Source organism: Mesitornis unicolor, unplaced genomic scaffold (assembly GCF_000695765.1).
Source record: "Mesitornis unicolor isolate BGI_N332 unplaced genomic scaffold, ASM69576v1 scaffold308, whole genome shotgun sequence".
Lineage (NCBI taxonomy): Eukaryota > Metazoa > Chordata > Aves > Mesitornithiformes > Mesitornithidae > Mesitornis > Mesitornis unicolor.
Genome location: NW_010199536.1, coordinates 3,631 through 31,624, shown reverse-complemented (window position 1 = coordinate 31,624; position 27,994 = coordinate 3,631). Strand labels below are relative to the sequence as shown.

General features: G+C 41.4%; 2 protein-coding genes across 2 annotated transcripts; one reads left to right on the top strand and one right to left on the bottom strand.

Moving 5' to 3' along the window:
• Window positions 1–75: 75 nt before the first annotated feature.
• Window positions 76–1,554, top strand: LOC104544549 (E3 ubiquitin-protein ligase UBR1-like). Its single transcript, XM_010189459.1, has 3 exons — window positions 76–331; window positions 533–634; window positions 1,111–1,554. Exons 1-3 carry the CDS (start codon window positions 222–224, stop codon window positions 1,250–1,252), a joined length of 354 nt encoding a protein of 117 aa, XP_010187761.1. The 5' UTR covers window positions 76–221; the 3' UTR covers window positions 1,253–1,554.
• A 9,826-nt stretch (window positions 1,555–11,380) lies between these two features.
• Window positions 11,381–23,377, bottom strand: LOC104544548 (photoreceptor outer segment membrane glycoprotein 2). The gene is made up of 4 exons (XM_010189458.1): window positions 23,172–23,377; window positions 17,568–18,236; window positions 13,503–13,749; window positions 11,381–11,647 (listed from the first exon to the last, which is right to left on the bottom strand). The coding sequence occupies exons 2-4, from the start codon at window positions 18,146–18,148 to the stop codon at window positions 11,381–11,383; spliced, it is 1,095 nt and encodes a 364-aa protein (XP_010187760.1). The 5' UTR covers window positions 18,149–18,236; window positions 23,172–23,377.
• Window positions 23,378–27,994: the final 4,617 nt, after the last annotated feature.

The window sequence follows — 27,994 nt, the reverse complement described above, 5'->3', positions numbered from 1 at the left end:
CCAACTCCTGATATTCTGTGATTCTGTGTCTCAGGGTTTTTTTTTTGTTTGTGTGTTGGAGTCTTGGGTTTTTATGTCACTTTTTTAAGGAACATTATCCATAGTAAACACTTCTTTTAAGGTTTTAATTCCTCCAATGATGTTCTGGTTACACTTCTAGATGCCCACGGTCTTCTGATGATGAACAGAAACATCCAGTGTTGTGTTTATTCTGTGGGGCTATGTTGTGTTCCCAGAATACTTGCTGTCAGGAACTGGTGAATGGGGAGGAGTTGGGAGCCTGTACTTCTCATGCTCTTCAGTGTGGAGCTGGCATCTGTATGTTTCTCAAGTAAGTATGTAGCCACAATTTAATGTATTAAAGAGTAAAGGTAAATATTTGAAGGTCAAAATTGACAACATTGTGTGAGTACTTGATTCTTTCTGTCTCAGATGAAGAAACATTGCTTTGGCCTAGAATATAGCTCATCAAAAAGTTAAGAACCTGCTGGGAGTTGTCTTGTATTTTAAATATAGCTGTTTTTTCCTTAAGAATCAGGCAATGCAAAGTTGTCCTCATTGAAGGTAAAACCAGGGGCTGCTTATATCCTGCTCCCTACTTGGATGAATACGGAGAAACAGATCCAGGTCTGAAGTAAGTAAATGTTTCGCTGACTTTCTGCATTTCCATTCTGGTATCTCCTTCTTTCTTGTACCTGTTCTTCCTGCTAGCACGTACAGCACCGTCATATGTGTGTGCTCGGTGAACTTGTTTAACTTCCAATTCCTGATGGCAGTTTCCAGCTATGAATGGGCCATTCATAATGGGAAAATACACTTTTTGGGTCCTGCTAAACTTTCTTACTTTTCTCAAGAGTACTTTGTATGCTTTTCATCAGAAATGTGCAACAACTGCCATTGCTGAAATGGCATCTTGGAAATGACAGTCGTTGCTTGTCGCACGTAGAGGTTTTTTCACTTCCAGTAGACTTATTGGAACTGGTGTTTGTAGGAGTATTTAATATTTTCTGGCTATTGCTAAGAGAGTTAATGCTAGACTATGAATGGAACAGATTGTCAGGTGCTATTCTGATATGCTCATTGGGTATTCTCCTTTTCTCCTCTATGAAGGAGAGGCAATCCTCTGCACTTATGTCGGGAGCGTTACCGGAAGCTCCACCTGCTGTGGCAGCAGCACTGCATCGTAGAGGAGATTGCCAGGAGCCAAGAAACGAATCAGATCTTCTTTGGATTCAACTGGCAACTGCTCTGAGTTTCTTGATTTTTAGTGAAAACTTTTATCTGTGGCAGTGCTTTGGAAAAGGAAAGGAGGGTGGCAGTAAATAATCTACTCTCAAGTGGATTCTGTAGTTCAGACACAATTGATGGAGTCTCTAGGTTGGATGTATTACTGGTACATTGAAACAGAATCTCACATCGTATGGTTTGCTCTTTTTTATTATTTTTTTTTTCCTTCAAAAAGGAAAACCACATCATATAATTATTACTGAACGTTTAGGTCCAGAAATACTTCCACTTTTTGAGAAGTTGTAATTTTTTCACATGTTTTGACGAGGACAGCTTCCCGAATGCTGTGCTTCAGAGCACAAACCACATCTCTGTGTTTTCCATACCTTGAGAATATACCTAAATGGTGTCGCTATAGAAAGCCCTCCTTTACTTTCTTCCTGGGTTCTTTTCCCAAGCTTAGTGAAGCTTTTAAATAGGTCAAGATCTGTGGCATAACGTTGGTGTGGAAGTGGTGCCAGGCCCTTTAGTAATCTCTTGCAACAGGTACAGCAAACATTAAGTTGTACAGAAAAAGCTGCATTCAGCTATGTCCTGGGATTTTAATGAAGAGTTTTCATTAATGAACTCTTTAAAAAAGAGGCGTGGGATAGAAAGTGCATGGGGGAATTACCATCCTGCTTGTTGCATCAAAAAATACAGTCTGTGCTTCTTGCATTGCCAGAGCTGCACTTTATCCAATGAATTGGTCCTCTGTTAACGTTGTGTATCCTGAGAGGTCTAGGGCTGCACCATTTGGCTGGGTTGTGGTTCGTTTTATTTCTTTTACAGTTTGTTTTCTGAGATTTTCCCTGAGAACCAAACGTGAAAGTACTGCCAGGTAGTTGTAGTGTCGCTCTGCAAGTTATACAAGAGCCAGAGATTTCAGTAAAGTAGGAAACCTTCCAAGCTATCACTGGACTAAAATCAAGGCCCCAAAGCAGCAAGTTTTAGAATGAGAAATAAGTTTGTTTGCTCATATTTGAGGAATTTTCCCCTCTTCATCCCAAGTCACTGTTGTTTAGAGCCCTGCCTGCATAAATGAAATTGTGTGTTTTGGGGGCACGTTCGGTGGTTCAGTGCCAGTTAGAGCAGAAAAGGGAGAAGAGCGTGGCTAGGTCTGTCTGTGCCCTGAGGCAGTTAATAGCCCACTGTGATTGAACCCTCCGTGATACGTGATTGTGCTTCAGGTCCAAATGTTGTTCTGTTCTCTGCATTTGAACCATAATATATGTGAGGGGATTTGTCGTGTGATGGGTAAAAATGCTTTCCCAGGAAACCCCATTTCTGTACGAAGGATTGAAGTTGTCAGTACTCTGAATTCCCCCACACCTTTTCTTGTCTGGATTCTTTTGTGTCATTTTAAGAAGACTTGCAAAGGGAGGTTTTCGAATCAACGTCTGTGTGTGTGTTTTGGTAAGTTTGGGGGTTTTTTCTGATGAAGAGGTAGTAGAATCACAAAGAATGATTTAGTTTTAAATATCATTGTTCTCCTAGTTTTTAAAAGTTTTTAGAGTACGTACGAGTGCACCGAACAGCACCATAACTCATCTAGAAACAGAGTATCAGTGAACTCAAACATTGCTCTGATTTCAAATACTTTTAATAACTTCTGCTCTAATCTTTCCCTGATGACACAAATAGTTGGCTTTGGTATATTTTTCAGGTATTCTGTTTCTTGCAATTAAGACCGTTCTCCTTATTTTGGTTCTTTCGGTTTTTAAAGACAAACATTAATTCTGTTAATATTCTCGAAGATGTACTCGAAATGCCTACTGAATTTAGAAGAACAGTTGTAATGAAAACCTGCATGCACTGGTGATTTCTAAGGTCATCAAAACGCTTCTTACCAAGAAAAATATTGGATTAAGACACTAAATGTACGCCTCATTGCTACCAAAACTGTATTCACTTACTGTTTCCCTCCGATATTTACCTATTCATTTTTCAAAAACTTTCAGTTACCTTGCACTTCACTGATATAAAAATTCTGTTCCCAAATACGCGGTGAGATCACTTCGTTTTGTTTTCTGTCTGAACTGTAGCATATAGGGACAGGAGCTGCTCTGAGCCCGTGGGCTCACGTTTCAAGCTCTCAAAATCTCTTTGTAGCTGAAGAAGTGGGACGGGAAAGAGGCGTCTTTCTATACGTTTGCACACACTAATTTAGCACATGGGCTCCCATATCGTTCACTGAGTAGCGTGGTCATCTTTCATTTCATGAATTACTATGCAGTTTTGTTCACTGTGAGTATAATCTGTATTTAGTGATCGCAAGACGCTTATGCCACTGGTTTCTGTTCCATCCAAGCTGACAGAAGAAGTTATTTGATAATGCACATATTGGTATCTTTAATTGCAAAAATGTAAATTTGAAACTTGTATAATGTTCTCGTGCTTTTGAAATAAAATATCTTGTATATGTATATTTAAAAAAGGAGGAAATAAAGTAACTTCTCATAGGTTATTCAGTTTTTATTTGGAGGTGCTTTGACGCTTCACAGTTCATTTTACAAGAGCATTATAGCAAGGTCTGTCAGTATGGAGAAGGGGAAGAGTTAGGAAGTCGTTGGTAAACAATTCCAGTTATCCCAGTAGTCCATGTCATCGTGGTACCAGTTAGTCAGGGTGGCACACCTTCTTGTTTAAAGAAATATTCCACTTGAAACTTCACCGAACCACAGAATCCCAGACCGTTAGGGATTGGAAGGGACCTCCAAAGCTCATCCAGTCCAATCCCCCTGCCGGAGCAGGAACACCCAGATGAGGTTACACAGGAAGGCGTCCAGGCGGGTTTTGAATGTCTGCAGAGAAGGAGACTCCACAACCTCTCTGGGCAGCCTGGGCCAGGGCTCTGTCACCCTCACTGAGAAGAAGTTTCTTCTCCAATTGAAGTGGAACCTCCTGTGTTCCAGTTTGTGTCCGTTACCCCTTGTCCTATCATTGTTTGTCACCGAGAAGAGCCTGGCTCCATCCTCGTGACACTCACCCTTTCAATATTTATAAACATGAATGAGGTCTCCCCTCAGTCTCCTCTTCTGCAAACTAAAGAGCCCCAGCTCCCTCAGCCGCTCCTCAGAAGGGAGATGCTCCACTCCCTTGATCATCTTTGTAGCCCTACGCTGGACTCTCTCCAGCAGTTCCTGTCCTTCTTGAACTGAGGGGCAGCTTGTCCTGGTATTTTACGGATGCAAATTCCTGCAGTGCCTACCTCAGTTTGTGGTGATCTGATGCGCCGTGTGATACGTATTTAAAAACAAAGAAGTGGTTTACTACAGAGGTAAGCAAACAAACATTGAAACAGCCACTGCTTCCTGCCCTTCTTTATCTCACAAGGTGCTGGCTGCCCACACTTGCTCGCTGCTTTGTTGTAGCTGCAGGCACCATTAAGGTTACAGAGTTTGAGTGGTAATGGTGTTGCTCTCTATGCTTGTATTCAATAAAGCAAACGGTTTTTAAGAAACCAATTCCTGAAAAGGTAAACGGTGGATGAAGTCTACTAGAACAAAAATTCTGAGGAACATTAGAACAAGAAGCCCATTCATTTGGGGAGAGGAGGGGGACAGAAGAAAAAGCCACAGCGCCCTTCCTTGTATAGTAAGAATCTCAAGGTGCAGTGTACAGACGTTCAAAATAATATGGAGGATTTTTGCCATTATATGACTTGCTTTAGGGTTGAAATCCACTTTATTTTCTAGACAATATCCTTGAATAATCTCAGTTGTAAACTGGTCAGATCTGTGATACGGCTTCTAAATTTGTACTTGGATTGTTTTAAACTATTACTTGACAGGATCTTAAAATTTTCTTCAAAAACGAAAGTGGTTTCATTGTCTGTGGCATGGCCTCTTGTTTTTATGCTTGTTTTGCAGGTAGGCTAAATTTGGGGGTTGGTACAGAAAATAAATGGATAATAATAATAACAGTAATAGTAATCCACTCCTGTATGACTCTCTCAAACCCAGTGATTTCCAATCCCAGCTACATTTCTCTAAGCTTATTCAGTGTGGTTGAAAGCATCTGTGAAAGAAGCTGTGTAAAGAAGTGTGTGCTGAAGGAGAGCAAGCTGAAATTCGGAGGCATTATGTACGTTGTTTCATGTAATGGTGAGAGGAGAGCAGGTATAAAGTTAAACGTGAAACATTAAAACTGGACCTGAGTCATCTTTTCTGTTTCCGTGTGACTATTGTTCATGATATCGGTGTCAGAAGGATGAGTGTAGTTTGTGCCATTTAATTACAGGAGTAAAACAACTTAGAATCCATCAGACTTAACTTTAGGAGGTTTCTAGGCCTCTTGCTTGGTGAATGAGCCCAAATGAAGTGTTGTGAAGCAGGTGGTAAGGGCTGTAATTACAGGAGTAAAACAACTTAGAATCCATCAGACTTAACTTTAGGAGGTTTCTAGGCCTCTTGCTTGGGTGAATGAGCCCCAATGAAGTGTTGTGAAGCAGGTGGCAAGGGCTGTGGATTTTGTGATCGTTTCAAGTCCTTGCTACGGTTGTGAAGGTCTGTGGTTGGTCTTTCTGAGCAGGCAGCAGAACCTTACATCCCCTTCCTCTTCCTGGTGCTGAAATGTAACCTTAGCCTCTTAGGTTACAAGTACTGAGGTACAGTCTAGGGCTTGGCTAGAGGCCGTGCCAATGTACCAGGGTTTCTGCTTGAAGATTATCCCGAACATAACCACGGCAGCCTGAGCAATAATCCACTCCAGATGAGAAAAAGCTTCCAATCTTCCTTCATCCCGTTCTCTCTGTGAATCGTGCTGGCCTTTACTACAAGGGGCAAATTGTGTCTCAATCTCAGATGATCCAGGAACATTTATTTTACTTATTTAAGTGATGGTCTACTCCTAAATAAGGACTCCCCCTGTGTTTCATGAGCTTCACACCTTCATGGTTCTTTGCTGAACTACTGCATGCAGTGCCCAAAATGCGCCCGTAGTGGGAAACTGATACAAAGCACACGTGTGTCAAATGATTTGGAGGAGTTTAAATAACGTTGATCTTGTGTTGTAGAGAACTGTTTGATAGTAAGCAATTTTAAAAGATAAGTTTGCAGAAGGGAGGTTCCTTGCTTCTAAGGAACTGTGCTGCGTTCGGTTATTTTAATACTAGTGAAACAGTGTGCTCTATTTGTATATTTATTATTAATCATTCTTTTTAACAATCACTGTAGAGCAAGTGTTTTCAGTGGCAATCAGAAAGCTTTAAAGGAAGAGCATTGGTAATTGCAGTCTCTACAGGAACTGCCGTAGCACCTTCACCAGAAACTGAACTTTAAGGTGTTTCAGGGTTTTCTTAAGAAGAACTTCGTGAAGAAGATAGTTTTATGCATAGGTGAGCTCCTTACTCTGGAAGTTGCTGTTGCACAAATGTATTGTTATTAATTCTGACTGGATTAAGCATTAATAACAAATAGGATAAGAAGCGTCCCCCAATCGTATTTATTTCTGTGTCTGAGCAGATGCTCCGGCTTAAAGGCTTGGCTTGCTAATGCTATCTTTGTCTTTATAAATTACAGAGAATTAAAGATGGAGTCTGTGGCGCTGCCTTTGTTTTCTTGATCCAGCGGCTGTAATGTTGAATACTCCACAAAACCCAAACCATTGTGCTAGGTGTTGGTAAGCAAGCTTAGATACGCAGGGTGCACTTCCCCTGTCTGAGGAAACTAAGACATACAAAGCAAAGAAGAAAGCATTTCAGTAAGTCAGTTTTATCCTGATTACTGTGAAATCGTCTGTCATCTTTTTGTAATATATCTATATTGATAGGGGACTCTGAATGCCTACACAGGGCAGGAATGATAACAGTCTGATGAGTAAATAATTACTGGTAATAGTCAGACACCAAGCGTTCCCTGTGAAGTGTGTGCTGATAGCAGTTCACTTCACGAGCGATCACATCACTTGCCACTGCTGCAGTTTTTGGCTGAGACACGAAGGTTAACGTCCCAAATATTGACTGGTCTTTTATGATGAAATGTGTTCTCTTCACATGAAAGTAAAGGAGCTGTGTGGGGGCCAGGGAAAACCTGTAGCCGCATAGTTACACATTGGCATGAAGAGCAGAGGTGTTACAGCAACTACTGCAGGACATTTCTGTGTCTTTACAGAGATTTTGGTTCACTCTTCCTCCCAGATTTATTTTTCAGAGGAGATTTTTGACAAGCCCATTACGCAGAGTTAAGAGAAGAACAAGCTCACAGCTCGTAATTCTGCAAGCTAACTGGATGGCCTAGAGACATTTTCAAATGGTGCAAGATGTCAGGTTTTGTCTGCTTCCATTGTTCAATGAGTTTTGTCATTAGGAAATAAAGATTTCCTCTCTTTATTTTTGTTTTTAAATGATGCTGTTATTTCCTGGTTTACAACCATTCTCGTCAAACTGAACCACTCCTCACTTCCTTTTTTATTTTTAAAGCATTTTATTTTTTATACATTTGCATATTCTTAGTCCTCCTGATTTCAATTTTTCCCGATCACACAAATGTAGTTTTGTCATTAGGAAATAAAGATTTCCTCTATTTTTGTTTTTAAATGATGCTGTTATTTCCTGGTTTACAACCATTCTCGTCAAACTGAACCACTCCTCACTTCCTTTTTTATTTTTAAAGCATTTTATTTTTTATACATTTGCATATTCTTAGTCCTGATTTCAATTTTTCCTGATCAAACAAATGTACAGAAACAATTTCTGGTTTTCTCCTAAGTACTTCTGAGCATCTTACACCTTTTGGTTACTGAGCAAGCTAGAGCTGTTTTTCCAAATGCAGATGTACTGAAATGGTGTTGAGGAAGTGATCGCTGTTGACCGGTGCACGTGGCACTTTGCATAGATTGCATTGTTTAAAAATCACATTTTGTTGCAAAATCTGATTGATTTGCAGTCCGTGTCTGTCTTTCTGCTTGATCTCTCAAGGTACTGCCACTTGTGTTCATTCTTTTCCAGTACATGTCAGCTAATTCTGGTGCTGCTGGTAAGGCTCAGGACACTGCCACAACAGACTGCCGTGCAGGGGCAGTGTTCTTGGCTCTTGGAAATGGTTGGAGGAATTATGCATCAGTTGAATTTAATTCCACACTGGACGAAGTGATTGAAATGAAGAGTAGGAGTAGACACAAAGGTAAACGCGGTGCAAAGGGAAGAGTTAACATAGTTCTTGTAAAGGGAAGTCTCAGTTTACAGATCTAATTCTTTGAAGGAGTTAATGGATACGATGAGGATGTTGAGCCAGCCAATAATAACGTAGATGTCAAAAAACTTTGAATAGTGTCCTCCAGCTTTCTCATAGAATTAGAAGCCATCATGAGATGAAAAGGAAAATCTGGTTCAGCAACAAAGTTTGACCACCTTTTTGATAAGGAAGTGTTTCCTACTGTCCAGTAAACCTCCCTTGGTGCACCATCGAACCATGCCCATGCATCCTACCACTGGATACCAGGGAGAAGAGATCAGCACCTCCTTCTCCACTTCCCCTCCTTGGAAAGCTGAAGAGAGCCTCTCAGCCTCCTTTTCTCCAAACCAGACAAGCCCAAAGTCCTTAGCAGCTCCTCACGGGACATTCCTTCCAGCCCTTTCACCAGCTTGGTTGACCTGCTCTGGACACACTGAAGGACCTTCCCATCCTTCTTAAACTGTAGGCCCCAGAGCTGCACGCAGTACTCAAGGTGAGGCCATACCAACACTGAACACAGTGCCATAATCACCTCTTTTAAATGTCTGGTTTTGTTGTTTGATGCACCACACAACGCAGTTTGCCCTCTGGGCTGCCAGGGCACACTGCTGCCTCGTATTGAGCTGCTCTTGAACAGCACCCCCAGATATATTCATACCAAAGACTTTTCTTAGTATTTTTATGGTTAGTTCTGTGAAAATGTTATTTCAGAAACTGTCGAAAGGACAAGCAATGATAGGAATTCTTAGGACAAGAAAAAGGCAGAAGACCTATTTAGTTCATGTCTTCAGCTCTACACAATGTTGTTCGTTTAAAAATAAGAAAGGAGAAGAGTGATGAAAATTAGCAAAGGTGTGAAACTGCTTCCATAGAAGAAAAGGTGAAATAGCAACTTCTTCTACTTGAAAAGATGGGACTAACAGAGGTTGTAATAGAGGATTGTAAAATTGGAATGACCATCAGCTGTACCTTGCAGCTAGAATAGAAGAAAAGGTGAAATAGCAACTTCTTCTACTTGAAAAGATGGGACTAACAGAGGTTGTAATAGAGGACTGTAAAATTGAAATGACCATCAGCTAGAATTAGGGGATACCCGATTAAGTTGTCAGGAAATCAGCAAGCAAAGAGCAGCAGTTTTTCAAACAATGGAGAATTGAACTGTGAGAAATTAAAATCTGAAATGTGTTTTGGATATCAAAAATATGGGTCTTTTTTTTGTTTTTAAGAAAACTCACTATGCAAATTCATAGAAAAAAATGCCCACTGGGATTTATTAAAACACAGTAATACAAATACCCTCTGTCATACCAAGTTCCAGACTGCTGTTTCCTCGAGTTTAGGAGACTGCCAGGGACAGAATTATTCTCTAATGGTCTTGCCCCTTATGTGCCTTTTGCAAAACATCTGCTACAGGACACTATTGCAGGCCTCGTCTGTCCATTTTTATTTTTAACATGCTTAAGTATAGGCCTAAAATTTTAAGCAGGGAAGCAGTTGCATTTGAAATTGTGATCGTGCGTATAGCCTGCTTGAATTACAGTGTGGATTCCTACATCCCACGTTTTATTTACAATATTCTTACAGTATAATTCTTGCTTATTCCAGAATCATAGAAAACAACATTGTTTAGACAGGTAAAGGAATTTTGACCATTACTTTCACACAGTTTCAAAAGCAGGAGTAGTTCTGCTTTGAATATCCCAGTGAAGTAACTTCTTTTACTTGATTATACACAAAGAATGCACAAGCTGCCCAAAGTTACGTTCAGACAATGCATTACCCACAACATAAACAAGTAAAATGTTTTATTTGGTCTTTTATCCTCTATTCTGTATCAGCGTGTTTTCCCTGCTTCCTCTTAATGATGAATTACAGACACAGGGCATCCTGTACAGGTGTCTTGGGTGCAGAAGGCTTTCACCCCATGCATTGACTACGTTCCCGAGTGCTGTGCTACGAAGGTGATGGGAGATCTGTCAGTCTGTCTTTGCCTTCACTGGTTCCCAATAATCCCCTATCTTCCAGCCCCTGGATCTATGTAACTACTTTTGAAATTAGGAGCTTTTAAACATCTAGGATCATCAGTATTTGTTTTATGGGAAGTATCTGTATGGTTTTGAACTTGTCCTATCTCATGCTACTTGGAATCCTAAATCTCCTGGCGTGAGCTGTCAGTTGGATTTGTTAAGCAGAGGACTCCTTTCAGCGGTACCCGTTGGCTGTCAGGGAGGGATGGCAGCTGGCTTTGTGTAAACCGTGGTAGGGAGAAAATGAAGAGGTATTTCAGATTATTTTGGGGGAAAACAGAAAAAGTTAAATACATTATTCTAACTTTCATTGCTTTCAACTTAATATCACCTAGCTATCACCTTCTTTTAGAAGGGCTGTAATATACATAGAACTGGGCTAAAATTTCCTCTTATCCTAACTTGGACTAACAGAGTTTTCATTTCACAGTTTTGATTATTTTTTTTAAAGAATCTTTTTATCCAGTGTAATAATTTCTTTTGGGATTTCCACGCTTCTAGGATTTCTCTAGATGTAATGACAGTAGTGACAAACTTTGGTCTGTAGTAGACAGATCTGTATGTTAGTAGATGTAGACCCATCCTACCTGGAACATTTGCTTGTGCATCAGGATTATTCTTACGTATTCAGACCACGACAGAAGTCTGTAAGCAAGGGAGAGAAAGTGGGGGAAATTCCAAAAGTTTGTTTCGTGCGGTGTTGAAAGTCAGGGTTTTCACAGGGATGAGTTAAAAACACGCCCAGCCAAAGAAGTATCAGCGTTTTCAGAGCTGTCACCAGTCTGCGGTTTGTTCAGTTGTCGTATTAGTTTTCCTACCTTTTTTTTTTCCCCCACCAGTGAAAAATCTGGTAACTGTAAGACTGTAATATGTCAAAGCTATGCGTGTGGTGCCATTTCTTTGAAGACTTACCTAGCTAGCTGCCGGGATAGATTTTGTTGGGACATTGGTTTTGCCACAGTTTGTGTTCTTAACATCAATGTTGGGGTCGGTCATGGCTGAGACGGTGGAGATCTGGTTGGCTTTGCCGAGGTTCTTAATGATGTTGATGTTGTATTTGGCGGTTTCCACAAAGCTGTTTTCCAGTAACCAACCGTCGGATTCACCCTGCGGATCTCCCAGCAGGAGGACATTCTTCATTGCTGTTTGTAGGTACCGGACACCAATGAGTACAGAGAGCTGTAAGAGGTTAAACAGAGGGCTTAAATCCCAGTCTCAATCCTACCACTAAGCCAGCTTTCTGACTTGTGAATTTACAGGCCTAATAATTAATATTGAACAAAGCAGGCAAACTCTTTATCCTAGCAATATATCTAACTACTCTTTCAATTAATTACAATTTTTAGAAAGAAAAATAGCAGGGAAAACTTGATTGATTCTCTCTCCATTTTTCGGGTAGCATTCCCACTTGCACGTTATTAGCACATTAATACGTAGAACTTCTCAGGAACGCTGCAGCCTCAGAGACTACCACTGATGGATGTAGAATGGAGGATCAATCAATTTTCCCAGACACTGGGAAAAAAGTGAATTGTAGTTTGTTCACTTCTGTGGTTTTTTTTCTACTGAGCTTGATTAAGTTGGTATTTCCTCCAAGGAATTCATTCGTTCATATGGAAACCACATGTGTCCTACATGCCAATGCATTAAAATTAGAGGGATGGCCTATAGTAGAGGCTCAAGTATAAGTTTGGGAAAACCTCCACTTTCATAGCTCTTGGAATCAAGATCAGTGAGCCCAGCTTGTCAGTATTTAAGGGAGCAGAGATCTGGCTCACAGCTTTTTTACGGCCTGTTGTGGTTCTCATGGCCCAAGGTCTGGTGGTTCTGGCACCACCACCCCATATCCCACTGCTTGAAGACTGGTGTAAACTATTTTAATTACATTGCTAATGTTTACCCCATACAGCAATAATCAGAAAATGAAAACTTATTCAAAAGGGAAGAAAACAGTATTTTCACCTATGCCATTGCAGAGGGCCCTTTACCTGCAGATGACAACATCCAGACAACGTTCTTTACGGACACCAGCAGAAAGGCTGCATCTTTGCAGGTGTATATGCTCGCCTGTGCTATGCTTGTTTTGGTTGCATACTAAGCAGTCTAATGGACAGGTATGCCATGGTTCCAAGTACTGTCTATACGGCAAAGCTAGGTCATGTAAAAAGGAACCTTTGAGATATTAACACTTGTGCTCAATTTCTACTTTGTATATTCTTTGTTAAAACTGACTTAAAACAATCCTCAGACCTTCTCACTTAATTTCCTTGCGGTTGTGTCACTGCGTGTATCGCCCTGTATCTAACCCCATAAATCCTTAAGGGAAGGGAATATGCCATAGGTTATTGGAAAACCTCTGTAAATATACAGAATTATATGCATAATTTCTAATAGTTCTCATCTTCAATGGGATTCACCTCTGCTCTGGGGCCTTGGAGAAAGTTGTCTGTACTAAAGGAAGTCCTGTGACATTCTTCACACACAGAAGAATTACACAGAATCGCTTGGTTGGAAAAGCCCTCTGAGATCATCACGTCCAACCGCTCCTGTCTACCCCCTAAACCATATCCCTAAGTACCTCGTCTACCCGCTCTTTAAACACATCCCGGAATGGTGACTCCACCCCCTCCCTGGGCAGCCTGTTCCAGCTTCTGACGACCCTCTCAGTCAAGAACTTCCTCCTTAGCTCTAACCTGAACCTCCCTTGGCACAGCTTGGTGCCGTTTCCCCTTGTTCTATCCCCCATCACCTGGGAGAAGAGACCAGCACCCACCTCTCTACAAGCTCCCTTGAGGCAGTTGTAGGTGGTGATGAGGTCGCCCCTCAGCCTTCTCTTCTCCAGGCTAAACAAGCCCAGTTCCCTCAGCCGCTCCTCATAAGGCTTGTTCTCCAGAGCCCTCACCATCCTTGAAGTGCTTGTGGACTTTTTATACTAGATGCAGAGGCACTTCTATGTTCTACCATAGGTGCTTCCCATCCTAGAGAGCAGGGAGACTCCAGTTAATCTGACACAGGCCATTTTTACAAGACTTACCTCAAACAACCAAATAAGCAATGCAGCAATGCCAATGGACCTCATAATAGCCGTGTAGTAATCCAGCAGGGCCTCCCTGCACCCCTTCACCCAGATGTTGAGCTCCTCCGTCAGAAAATCGTAGTTGTAGTGAGCGCTGTTGTTTGTCAGCTGGTACTGGATGCAGGGCCGCGGGGAGCTGGGGTTGCAGCAGCTGAAGGGCACTCCATCCACCAGGAACCTTCCGTCAACGTTGCTCTTGAGGCGGCTGCAGCAGGACAGAAAGTTTGGGCGTTAAAATTCCGGTAGCAGCAGCAGGCAGCATCCGTGATTTTTTTTTGTAACGGGATATAATGCAAATCTGCTGCCATGTAGGCCTCTCCAGTGGAACCAAAGAAAAATGGGGATACACTTCCAACTGGAAAAGTTGCTTACTGCAAGAAAATGAAACTTTTTTCATTTAGTTGTGGTCTCAGCACAGAATCTCATGTGGTTCTGGCCACAGAAATGGTGCCTTTCTAGGTGTCTTTGCACTGAAAATACTAAAGATAATTTCTGAACTTGTTTTGTGGAACTCCAGTGGAAGTTATGACCCTAGAAATCCTGTGTTTCACTACTTCTGGACTGATTTTCAACACAACCATTCCTTAAGGGAGAACCTAATACAAGAACGACTTTGGATGCCACAGGAACCGCTGGCAATTGTCCGCTGGGGTTTCATCACTGCACGCCTGTGCCATGGCTGGTTCAGCGCTTCTTTTGGGACTGATTCACGAGTGGGTTTCTGCTTCTTGTAGAAACTTCTTAGACTTTGTGTAACCTTTGAAACAGTTTGTATTTATTGCTAAAAAAAAATCATTCTTTGCCCTCCCCTGTAACATCGGAAGAAAAACAAGTGGGAAAAGAAGAAAGATCAAAAAATAGAAGGGAGAAAAAAAATCATAGGATGGAAAGAGAACGCAGTCTTGGATTAATCAAGAGTTTCTGGACCAGTTAAATGAACCTTTGACATCCATTTTCCTTGTGTTACTTGCTCTTTAGCCAGAGCGTCCTTGTGAGGACTTCTCTTTCCAAGCAGGATCTTCCGAGAAATAGATTTTCCAGAAACTGGAGAATACATAAGAGGTTGAGAGATGCTCTCACCCTTTGGGGAAGTAGCCTCTAACTCTATTTTCATGCTCATTGCAAAAGGCTTATGTCCTGAGACAGCCCCGCGGGTGAGAACCGTGGCCTGTTTCAGTGAACCCTTTAGCCTTTCTTAGGGAGCCAGAATACATGAAAGATGACTTTGTCTTAGATATCCAGCTTTCACCATTGGCTAATAATAGAATTGTTAATATTTTCCAAACCTTATCCTCATCTATTAACATTTGCAAATCATAATTTCCTGTTCCACTAGAGATTATCTAAATTAAAGGGAAGGGAGTCATCACAAGAAGCTCATCAGGTGAACAGAAGATGCAGGGGACTGAGTGTATCCTTCAAAAGAAACATGAGCTGCTAGGAAGGTCAGGATGTCTATATCACATCCCAGACTGTGCTGGGAGGGCAGGATTATTGCCTCTGTTTTATTGCTGTGGGCCTGCCAAATACAACCTCCTTCATTCTTCCCACCTAGGAGTGGGTTAGTAATGAATTCCTGTCCATTTTAAAGTCTGGCTCTTCACTTTGTGGCCATCATATTCCTGGTAATGGCAGAATGAAACCAACGGAAAAGAACCCAAATAACCCACTGCAACCAGACTTAAGCATGTAATGGGCACAGGTAAAACCACTCACTGGGATGGAAACGAGGGAGGGAGCCAGCGAGGTACCAAATGGAAGGCTCAAATATGGGAGGAGAAAAGAAATTTGGAGGAAGAAGAGGAAGGCCAGCACGTTGTGAAAGGGACGCTTTTACCAGGGCCAGCAAAATGCCCTGAGTGTTTCAGTGACGTGACCCAAATACAGTACAGCGTGTAAAATGGTAGAAATAAAATCTAAGCTAGGACTTAATCTTTTCTTTTGATCCCAAGCATCAATTTAATGTTGTTTTTTTTTCTTCCTGCCACATGCCACAAAGAGGAATCTTCGTTCTACTGCCAACAACGGCAGCTTCCAGACTTGGGTTGTGTCCCCCTGCCACTGTTTCCTCTACTAGTGGCAAATTAAAGAGTGATGTCTCTTGATCCTGTTAGAAGGGAAGACCTCGCTAACAGAGCTGAGAGAGTGAGACATCCACTGCTATTTGTTGTTGCAGTTAGAAGTTACTACGGTATGGTAAAGCAAAACTTGCTTTTGAGACTATAAATAAATGATTTTTACCCAAAGCAAGCAATGATGGGGTTGTACTGCTGTAACCTGCCTCATCCTCCTACCGTTCCCATTGGCTCTCTCCATTTCTTGTCACGTTGTGGTGTTGGCAGTGGAGATACAGAAGAGAGGGAAGGGGTTTATGAAGGAAGAGGAAAAGTTTGGTTTTGCAAAAGTTACATGCGAGTGTCAGTTCTCACCTGCTTTGCCTCCTAATCTACCAAGTTCTAACTGATACAGTACAAGATGGAACCAAGAAAAAGATCTGGTTCCTTCTCCCCATCCTTTCTGAACATTACCGGCTGGACTTTGCTTCCAGCAATTCCATATCAAACGCTTCACTCCCAGATTTTGGAAATCATAGCATAATTTGGTTATACAGCACCAGCTTGGATTCTAGCGATCTCGATGGAATTACCCAATTTATAAACAGTAAAAAATTGTAATTTCTTTGAAAATTACTTTCTCAGGAGTGTAATTACTTCCCACTCACACTTCACTGGCATCTTCTGCCTACATGAGGCACAAAATAACTACTAAAAAACTAACTAACTAAAAAAATTAACTACTATTGTGTAGTAAAATCAGTAAATCAGTGGATTTTCAAAATAACGGCAGAGGCCAGGTGACTGTGCAGAAGAAAATGGCATTTGGCTGGGTAAAACACGACTGTCTCTGCTGTCTCACAGAAGCAAAAGGCAGTGTACGTTACTTTTATCCGCACAATAAGATACTCTTTAAGTTCTTGTGGACCATCTTTCTCGTCATGTCGCTTTTCAGTGTAGAACCAGGATTCAAAACACCTCTTGGGTCAGTCTGCTTTGTGTCGCTGTTGCTTTCCAACATCTCTCTGGAGAACACTTGTTCTAAAGCTTGCTTTGTCTCCACAGCCAACTGCCTTACGTGTGTTGACACCCTCTTGTCTGTACTCTCCTGGGTCCTGTTCTCTGGTATATTTGCAGTTCTGTATATATACACATATATATATATGTGGTTTGCTATGATGGCAATCTCAAGTCACAAATTCTGTGAAAATACCATCTTTGGCCTGCCTTCCTCTGGCTTTATAGTCACTGATTTTTGAGTTGAACAGAACAGGACACTTGACAAATGCCAGTCAAGCTTTTTGTGTTTATCTTCCCCAGGAATTTATAGCTCCTGTGCTCTCATCAGTGAAGCCTTTTTTCAGCTTTAGAAGAATTATTACATATTGGGCTGTCTGCTTTTCAGAATTTTTATTGTTACCTTTTCTGTTGTCTGTAATAATTACCGGACTCCTCTTTCTGAGCGTATAATTGCACAATTGGTACATCACGTGAAGCACCAACAAAAGAAAAACAAATTTCAAGGGTTTTTCTCCTCCTTTTTTATGCAGTGCACATGGTGTTGGCAGTTTCTCACATGTGGACATACAGATTTGCCCCTGGGGTTGCTAAGTCTAATATCTTGAAGCAGAAAGGTCTGCCAGTTTTTTGGATTAGCTGTGCAATGCACTGACAGTACGATCCCTTTGTTCCTCCTTTCCATCATCAGCTCACTATAACTGAAATTTTGAGGCAGGTAATTCACCACATTAAAAAAGGAAAGACACATCTTTGCTTTGCTTAGCATCCCTAAAAAATTAGCAAAAAGTAACTTTTGGTTGTGCACATAGTTAGCACAATTTGTAAGTGATGTGGTAATTCTACAGTTTCTTGATTAAGATACAAAGGTCCAACAAAAACTAGTATCTACTTTGCCTTCTTGAATAAGTTTTTCTCCTATTATTTTTTGTTATGACTAGTAAATACTTACTCCAGAACTTCCTTGGAAGCCATATTCAGATAACGAGCAGATACCCACTGAATTTCAAACCAGTCTCTAAAGCCATTGTTTCCACAGCATTGGAATCCGATTTGTAACATATCCACAGTTTTCTTCAAGAAACATCGTCCGGGTATGTCCGTGTCCTTATAGAACTTAATAGCATCCCTCAGTCCCAGATAGAGAGACTCTTCCAGCTCGTTCCTCATGGTGTAGCACATGAGAGCACCCACCAGGATGCAGAAGGTAAAACAGAAGGTACATACGATGTATGGGAGCATAACAAGTTTCCATCGAGAGAACTTGTTGGCATCTGAGCAGTCATAGCAGATTTTGCCACCCAGAAAGTTGATGATACATGCTATGACCCCTACAGAGATCAGCATGTTGGGGACAGAGTTAATGTCCCCTTTTGCCATCACTTCATTGCGTTTCTTGATCTCTATTTTCAGAAAGAGGCCGAGACTGAAGAGAATGATCCCGCTCACTACAGAAACCCAGTTGAGGATCCATAAGATCTGAGCCAATTTGTCTCTCTTGTTTTTGGTGAATTTTACTTTGAGGACAGCCATAGTCAGATCAGCGCTGGGAAAAGAAGTGTAGGTCAAGGAAATCTGGTAAGCTGATTAGGAGCATGCATCCAAGGCGTGCAGTAGAAACCTGAAGAAGAGAGAGAGAGAGAGAGATTACTGTCTGTTTGAGTAGGTATTTACAGAGGTCATAGAGAATTTCCTGTACAGCCTCACGCACTCTGAGTCCTGCCAAGGGAGTGCCCCAGTGAAATTTATTGCTTAAAGTTCATACAGTGTGAATGACTTAAAAAAAATTAAAAATCTGAGGATCAACCAAGGCAACTGAAAACAAGCGAACAGCAGAACCGATGAATTTTGGATTCCTATGGATTTTTTCAAGAGCAATTTTCTGTGTAGACTTTTGGGCGTCTAGAAGTGAGCTGATCTTTCCCTTCAGAAGACTCATGGTGCCTTTCCCTTCTGCTTGTTGCCTGTATTTTCTTGATGGTTCTAGGAATCTATAGCTCTTACATTACTGTGTCATGGTCAGACTTGTGTTTAAAAGTTAAACAAGCAGATATATATACAGCATAATCACATAAGCCTTTTTTCCATGTGGAAAAAAACATAAATATAGCACCAGAAACACAGTATCCTGTAGGTGTTTTTAGTTAGTTCACTGATTATGTGCAGTAGAACATGGTTTTGCCAGCAAAAAGCAGTTTTACTCCTACGCTTACACTACTAAGATATGATTGCTCTGGCAAACACTGCAGGTGGAGCTCACTGTGGTTACCCACAGACACATCATGTTCAACAAGTAGTTAAACTACACATAACTGCATTGGTTTTCTAGAAAATATTATTAAAATTTTATTAACTTTTAAGTGTTAGGGCTCAGATATATCACTGGTGAACAAACCATCCTCCACTGCATTTTTCCACTTGATCTGGCATAAACACACTAACATTTTTAGGTGCAGTAACGTATCATCCTACAAAAAAAAAAAAGGCAGGACATCTTTACAGCTTAAGAAAAAAAATCAGCGTTTTACAATGCTCTTTGTCTACCTCGATTGTCCTTCCTTTCTTTCTGAAAGTTCTTACTAAAAAACAGGGGTTTTTTTGAATAGTATGTTATATTAAAGGAGGCCTATTTAATCCCTAGGGAATCACTGTCTTAACCTCCACTCCTGCAGGTGAATTTGCTTGTTCTCTCCCTTTGGCCTGAGAACTGTGACAACCAAGCCTTATTCCAACCCTCCTATCACCTGTAGACTGGCTTTGCTTTCCTAGCCCCCCATATTCCAGTCAGAATCCGAAACTTCATTCATGGTTGCACTTTCTGCCCATTGGAACTGCCTCTGTTCTCCCATCTGAAGAAGAATCTGCAGCCCAAGAGACACCACAATATCTTTTTGAAGGAGAACCATTTGAAAAATTCAGGAAATGGCTCATCTCTTTAGTAATTTATATCCTGTATATTTTATTAGCTTGCTTTTGATGTACCTCCTCTTATGCTAGTAACAGTCCTTTAATAAGTTTCCCATGTGATCTACAGACTCTTTTATTTTTCTCTCCAAAGATCACGATGATGGGCATAAAATACATTCAGAGAAACTCCCCCAGCCCCACGTTTCAAATCTGGTATGGCAGAGTTTTACAGCTGAAGGAGGACTTCAGTGTTTCAAGGTCCGTCTTCTTTTCCCTGGCTATTAATGCATCTAAGAAAAGCTGTCACTTTCCCAGCACTGTTAACCTTGCTTCTCTTCAACACTACCAATAACTTTTCCTTTGCACCTCTCCAGTTATCTCACAATCACAGGCAGAAAGCAGCTAACAGCATCCAGGATCTAAAACCTGTCAGAGCTGGAGACAACGTGTTTTTGGTGTACGTGATGCGGATGTAGAAATATGCTGCAGTACCTTAGGATCAAACCATGAACTTCTGCCCTTCTTCTGTGCTTCTGATGCTTTGTGATTGCTTTTCCTCAACAAGTGCAAGATATATGGAGCTGTTCTTCCTTTCCTCCCCAGAAAACCCGCTGTCAGCATGGCCTCATACTAATTCAGTAATTTTCATTTGAGTGATTTTATACTATACAACTATGTATTTATATTATTATCTAGTAATCAAATTCAACTAATACAATGGCGTTTATAAACAGTAAAACGTAATCCTGTACATTTGGGGAAATAGAGAATTACAAACAGCACTATTCTGGTATAATATTTTTAAGCTAGTGGACTCTGCTACTTAATTTCATCTGAATAAAACTGGTATCAGCTGACACAGCATGAAAACCACCTGCACACAGGCTGTTCGGACATAGGGCTACCCCTGCCCACTAAAGGACCCACAGCTGCAATGACGCTTAACGTTGGGTGAGCAGATTGTTGTAGGGTGCAGCTTGAAAAGGTAATGGTATCCCCGTGTCTTCATCTGCATGTGTCAGAAGGAATCAATTCGATTTGTACAGGTGAGGAAGAGGTTGTTCCATTCATGTTAGGATATGGTCAGACATCTTCATGCATTTGAATATTAAAAGCATTTTCATACCCCTGAAATCTAACTAATTCATGATGCATTTATTTTCTCCTGCATTCACAGAGGAAACTAATCTCCCTCAAAACTATTGACGCCCATACATCTTCTGTACAATGCACAGAATAGTGTGCAAAATGCACAGGGTTTTTCCTTCCTGGTCTTGTTTCCAAAGGTGTTGAGACCAGCAGGTCTCTGACTTTAAAAACAGGGTCCTAATATTAATGATTGTTAAGGCTGATTATCAGTTATGGTTGAATATTGATTATCAATGGATCAATTATCATGAGGAAATAGTGATTACCGATAGACACTTCTGTACAAACAAGTCCAGAGAATAGTCATTTATAAAATGACAACACTTTCTTCACACCATTCTTCTATGGTATCCTTCAGACCTCGTTTAACAGGATCATGCTCTGCTGGCACAGAATTAAGCCTCCATAGGAATTCAGCTGGCAGCCTGTCTGCTAAGCCTGGAGACAGTATCTTTGATTGCTTCACCAGTTAAGCAGTTCATGACTTGAACGTAAATAGCTGTAGATGGCTGCTGCAAATAGGTTTATTTGCCCCCGATACTCAGGTCTTAAAGCTCACAACAGAGAGAATCTGTTGTGAAATTTCCTAGCTGTTGATACACAGTTCATGTTCTATGGCCAGAGTATATGTATACATCATTCACTGTTCATATCTATGAAATACATGTATGTATTTGCAAAATGCCTTTAAATTGTTAGGCACACGTATAGTTACGGTGTCACTGAGAACACCCTACTTGCCAAGCATCTTTTGCTTTAATATTTGAACAGAAGTTGTAAATAGTCCTACCTTTGCTTAAAATTAAGCTACTCAGGAGACATTGTTTATTTTGGAAAATGTAAATTTGAGACTTTCAGTCATATTCTAGCCTTAACAAAATTTGAAGATGAATTCCACAAGCAGGGATACATTCAGTCTCATGTATTTGCAAAATGCCTTTAAATTGTTAGGCACACGTATAGTTACGGTGTCACTGAGAACACCCTACTTGCCAAGCATCTTTTGCTTTAATATTTGAACAGAAGTTATAAATAGTCCTACCTTTGCTTAAAATTAAGCTACTCAGGAGACATTGTTGATTTTGGAAGTCTCATGTAACTATTCTGATACAGCTCCCTCCCGCATTTTCAGATGCCTAAAGTTAAAAAAATGAAAAATTTATGTGCAAGAGCGACTCTCCTAGAACGTCCTTGCCTTCAGTCATTCTCACATGGTTTTTCCAGCTTCCTTGGTGCAATTTCAGTATCGTTATAAGACCAGATTTCATGGAACATTCACGTTCATCTAACAAAGGTACCCACGCCACAGTCCTCCTGCAGTGTAACATCTGCTCTTTCGTATGACCCAGAGGAAAGAGGGGAATGACCGGTTGTTGTAGTGCAGTGACCACTCATTCACTGCCCCTGGCCATCACTGACGTACCTGGGATTGCACAAAGGATCTTTGGGACAACTGTGCTGCTCATGAAACTTTAAGTGCTTGAGTCTGAAGTGCAGTGACCACTCATTCACTGCCCCTGGCTATCACTGATGTATCTGGGATTGCACAAAGGATCTTTGGGACAGCTGTGCTTCTCATGAAACTTTAAGTGCTTGAGTCTGGGACAGAAGAACAGTTGACCCACTCTGCTTCTGTGTTCCCAGCTTCTGCATGGATATTTCTCTTGAGATTCTTTTTTCCTATGCTAACAGTTTGCTGAATTTATTTTAGATAATGAGAAGACTCTCTCCCCATCATAATGAATTTTATAAATACACCATAACGTTATTCTTTCCCTAGCTGTTCAATGAAATATTGAATATATTTATGAGCATAAGATGTATTGCAACACACACACTGCTGCGTAGTAGCATTTTTTTTGAACACCATTATAAAAGTTGAAAGAACTGAAGCGCAGTTATGAGCTAAAAGTGCCATTGTCTTGCTCTGCAACTTCTGTTCTTCTCCAGGTTATACTTGACAGCGGGCTACTGTAAAACCACAAACGCTCCTAGTTCAGTGGAACACCTCTATCAAAGCTTTTAGAAACACACCTCACCATTGCTCCTGAGCCACTCCAGAGTTATGAAGCACACACATAGAGACATTTTTTGCCCAGCTATGGGAAAGCAAGCTGGATTTTATCCTATAAAGGAAGAAATATTTATTTCAACAGTGAAACCAAATAAATGTGGAAATCTCGCCCATATTATTGATACTGTTCTCGAGCTCTCCTTGTCTGACTCACTTCAGACACAGCTTCCATCAGTTTTTTGATTTCAAGATGCCACCTACCTGTTCCTTTGCTATCAAATTCCGCTAACTACATAGAACAAGCTGTGCTAACAGCTTTTTATTTGTTTATAACACTTATTTATTAGATGCAAATTGCCCGAAGAAATTTGGCTTGCAATTTGGTGATAAACAAGCAACAACTCATCTTACCAATTGCACCAAAATCTGCCATTTTAGCTAAACACACATTCCTATCTGTGGCTTACTGTAAAAGAAACCACTAACCTGCTTCAGAGGACTGAACAGGATCTCAAAACTGGTAACTTGCTGAGGTCAGGGAAGAAAATACCTGGATCAGGCATCCCGGGGAAGACTGAAGTACTGATTTCCTGATGTCTATGTGGTTCTGCCTTTACACCGACTCGCCAATGGAGATGGAAAAAAAGACTTCAGCTTTCCTGCCCGTGCTAATCTCTCTTTCATCTCTAATCGTAGCTAAGAGACTTATTTCAAGGTTCTTACACCACCAGGTTAAATCCTGCAGAACAGGCCAATTAGCTGAGTGTGAACTGAGTTCTCACCAACAAACTGGATTTATAGTAACTTCTTATACCTTTTTACGTCCCAGAGGTTTGGGTTATTAAGCAACATAGATTGTTCTTCAGTAGCAGCTAATGTCTTCATTAGTTCTTAATTTGTCCTTAATGCTAAATATGGGTTCAAGAGAGAGAAGAATGAGAACAATGAAACTCTTTGCTTCCTTTGTGGGAAGGGAAAGTCCATCTTAGGCAATCACCATTTACACTCACTATTATGTGCCTGACCCATCATTCCATGTTTTGTTGCTTTGGATGGAATTGTCTGTGTATTGACTGTGACTGTGCCCAAGAAAGGAATTCAAGTAACCTGGATTGTCCTGTATGACTCACAGTAGATTCTGGTTTGGGAAGCTTTCCACATTCAAGAATAATCTAGTAGAAATCTGTCCTAGACTCTTAAAAGCTTTATCCCAAGTCAGAAACAAAAGCATCTTGTCTCCTGGCATGTCTGAGCCCATTGTTGCAATCTGTGGGATGGACGTGGCTGGGTTGAACTGGCAACCATAGTGGCAACAAGCTGAGTCTGCAGCAATGCTTGATCAAGTTAATGGTGATGTGAGTACCAGACCTGAATCACTAACCAGGACCAGATTTGGTCTATAGGGTCTATAATACTTCAGCCCAGCAGAGAGAGTTCAGTGAGCACACATGACTGACTGCACCAGGGATTGTAACACATACCAATATTCTCAGCAGCATAAACTCTCCTCTCCCAGCTAATTGATGAGCCATAAGCCAACGCCATGATATTACTGTGATTTTAACTCTGTATTCTGGGAATATGCCTGCTCACCTTGTTTATGGTCTCATGTTATCATAAAGATAGACACTCCTCTGCATGCATCAGTATTATCACACTTATTAACAGGGAAAGGTGAAAGATTAGCTATCAGTGCAACTCAGTGTATCAAAGTCTCAAGTAAAGCAGAGGCTGGAACATCTAACTACAATATTCTAAGAAGAAAAAACAAGTACGACTTGTTCACTACCAGCAGTCATTTCATATGTTACTGTGTGGAAAAGGGAGACTCATAACTGCCAGTGTCTTATACAGAGCAGCTTTCTTGATGTTTGTGGGGCCCCTGGACCCATACAGGCTCAATGTGCCTTTTGCTGGCAACATCAGTTCATAAAAATATAATTTACTGTACCTTCAACTTTTTAAAGAAAATATCTTGAAGAAGGGCTTGCAGCTTTCTATCTTGTGTGTGTACAGATGTACAGAACATCCAGGAAACTTCAGATCAAGAACATATGTGGTACATCTGGGACCTGTTGGACCTACTGCATATGGACCACACAAATACTCGCATATGATCAAATACGCCCCAACTGCATTGAATTAGTCCTATGCACATGGATCATTCATGCTTTGGACTTGCTGTACTTGTGCAGACCACAAGAAATACGTTGGATCTGTTCCAATGCGTACATTTGTGTACAGATCAACCCTACAGAGCATATTCGACAGGTACAATACATTCCTTGTGGACAGCACAAATGCACATTTGCCTGGGATTTTTGAGCTCTTGCCCTGGCTGGGGTGTGATATATTAAGAAATCCCAGAGAAAGGTCTGAAGTCCTTTCCTATGCCCAGAAGAAGTTCACGTGTGAAACCCTCCCCTCATCTCTGGAACTCCAGGCATATGTTATCCCCAAGTATTAGAAAATGTTATAGTCTCAGATATTTATTAGTAGAAAAATACATCTTCCCTGTTACTGCTTTGCAATATAAACCTATTACTTCCAAGCATGAAAGCAGCAAGCAGCAGATGGCAGTGCTGCTGTACGTAGGGTTGGGGTTTTTTTCCTACAACGCAAAGTGAGAAGCTTTCTTTTATTTGTGCTAGAGAGATTAAAGGTCACTCACACAGCCAGTGGAAGCTCAGGAATGCATCATTGTAAGAAATAACTAAAATCCCATCTCAGTGCAATTAGAGGTCAATGCTACCTGTAGTTTTTGTTCCATTTCATATAGGGAAATGCTTTCAGATGCAAAGTTAATAATAAAAGTTGAATTATGCAGAAATTAGTTTTGTTTTATGGCCATCTATAACTAACCATGATGTACTTTCTTACAAACCTGCTGGGAAGCCTGGATACCAAGACCATAATAACAGAGTAGCATTTTGTAACCCAGCATGTACATGTGGGTCTGCTATCTATCACCCAGTGGCGTAGGAAGAAAACACACACTGTCCTGCTAACAGTGAAGATTGCTGTGCTGTGGCTTTGGATACAAGAGAGGCACATGTAATAAATGTTTGGCCAATTACTTATCTGTTTAGTACCATATATAAGCCCACAAGCAAGGATAATGTGTTATGAATTGTCTAATTAAATACCTTGTTGGGACGATGCATGCTCCAGAATTGATTTTTACATCTATTTTCTAGTTTATATTTGGATGACTTTCCATTTCATCTTGCATTTAATGCAAATGAGAACTAAAGAGAAGAGGTTTTGGAGTAATGGACTAAACTGAGAGGCACTCAGTAAGTCTGACACAAGCAAGTACTATACAGCCTTTCTTCAACATATCAGTGCTTCAGAGGAAGAGTCCTTGCTCAGAAAGAGATTCTCACTGGTATGTGTTAATGTCCATCCATCAGATCCATGTCTCTCCAATTGAGAGACAAGGATGTCGTACAGGACAGTGTCAAATGCTTTGTACAAGTCCAGGCAGATCACACCAGTTGCTTTTCCCTTGTCTACCAATGCTGTAACCCTGTCATAGAAGGCCACCAAATTTGTCAGGCATGATTTGCCCTTGGTGAAGCCATGTTGGCTGTCACCGATCGCCTCCTTTCCACCAAATTTGTCAGGCATGATTTGCCCTTGTTGAAAGCATGTTGGCTGTCACCGATCGCCTCCTTATTTTCCATGTGCCTTATCAGTTTCCAGGAGGGTCTGCTCCATCATCTTGCTGAGCACAGAGGTGAGACTGACCAGCCTGTAGTTCCCCAGGTCTTCCTTTTTTGTGTTGTTTGGTTTTTTTCCTTTCTAAAAATGGGGATTATGTTTCTCCTTTTCCAATCAGTGGGAACTTCACTGGACTACCATGACTTCTCAAATATGATGGATAGTGGCTTAGCAACTTTATCCACAAGTTCCCTCAGGACCCACAGATGCATCTCATAGTGTCCCATGGACTTGTGCATCTTCAGGTTCATTAGATGATCTTGAACCTGATCTTCTCCTACCCTAGGGTAGTTCTTAATTCTCCCAGTCCCTGCCTTTGCCTTCTGCAACTTGGGTGGTGTGGCTGGAGCACTTGCCAGTGAAGACTGAGGCAAAAAAGTCACTGAGTACCTCAGCCTTCTCCGTATCCTGGGTAACCAGGTCTCAGGTTTCCTTCTGCAGAGGGCCCACATTTTCCCTACTCTTCCTTTTATCACCAATGTACCTATAGAAGCTTTTCTTATTGCCGTTGATGCCCCTGGCCAGATTTAATTCTATCAGGACCTCAGCTTTCCTCACCCGATCTCTGGATGCTCAGTTTCTCTGTATTCCTCTCAGATTACTTGTCCTTGCTTCCATTCGCTCTAGGCTTCCTTTTTGTCTGTGAGTTTGACCAGGAGCTCTTCGTTTATCCATGCAGACCTCCCAGCATTTTTGCCTGACTTCCTCTTTGTTAGAATGCATCACTTCTGAGCTTGGAGAAGGTGATCCTTGAATATTAACCAGCTTTCTTGGGCCCTCTTCTTTCTAGTGCTTTATCCCACAGGACTCTAACAAGCAGGTCACTGAAGAGGCCAAAGTCAGCTTCCCTGAAGTCCAGGGTTGTGAGTTCGCTGTGCTCCCTCCTCACTGCCCTAAGTGTCATGAACTCCACCATTTCATGGACACTGCAGCCAAGGCTGCTTTTGAACTTCACATTCCCCACCGACCCCTCCTTGTGGGTCAGAACAAGGTCCAGCACAGCACCTCTCCTCATTGGCTCCTCGTGTCACTTGGCAAAGGACGTTATCACCAGTGCATTCCAGGAACCTCCTGGATTGCTTATGCCCTGCTGTGTTGTCCCTCCAACAGAGATCTGGACTGAAGTCCTCCAGGGACTTGTGAGCATGAGGTTGTTCCTATCTGTCTATAGAGGGCCTCATCCGCTTGGAATTCCCAGTCCAGTGGCCTGCAGCAGACCACCACTTTAATGTCACCTATCCCTGCCCTCCCTTTAATCCTCAGTTGGCTCCTCATCCATCTCCAGACAGAGCTCCATGCACTCCAGCTGGTTGCTGACATAGAGGGTGACACCCCCTCCTCATTGCCTTGCCTGTCCTTCCTGAAGAGCCTATATCCTTACACTCCAATGCTTCAGTCATAGGAGCCATCCCACTATGACTCTGTGATGCCAATCAGATCATACCCCTGCAGAGGTCCACATATGTCTAACTCCTCTTATTTACTCCCCATGCTACGTGTGTTTGCACAGAGGCATTTAACTTGGGCCCCCCCCAGCTGGAGGGGCTGGAATTCCTTTGTGCCACTCTTCAGATGCTTTCCTGCTG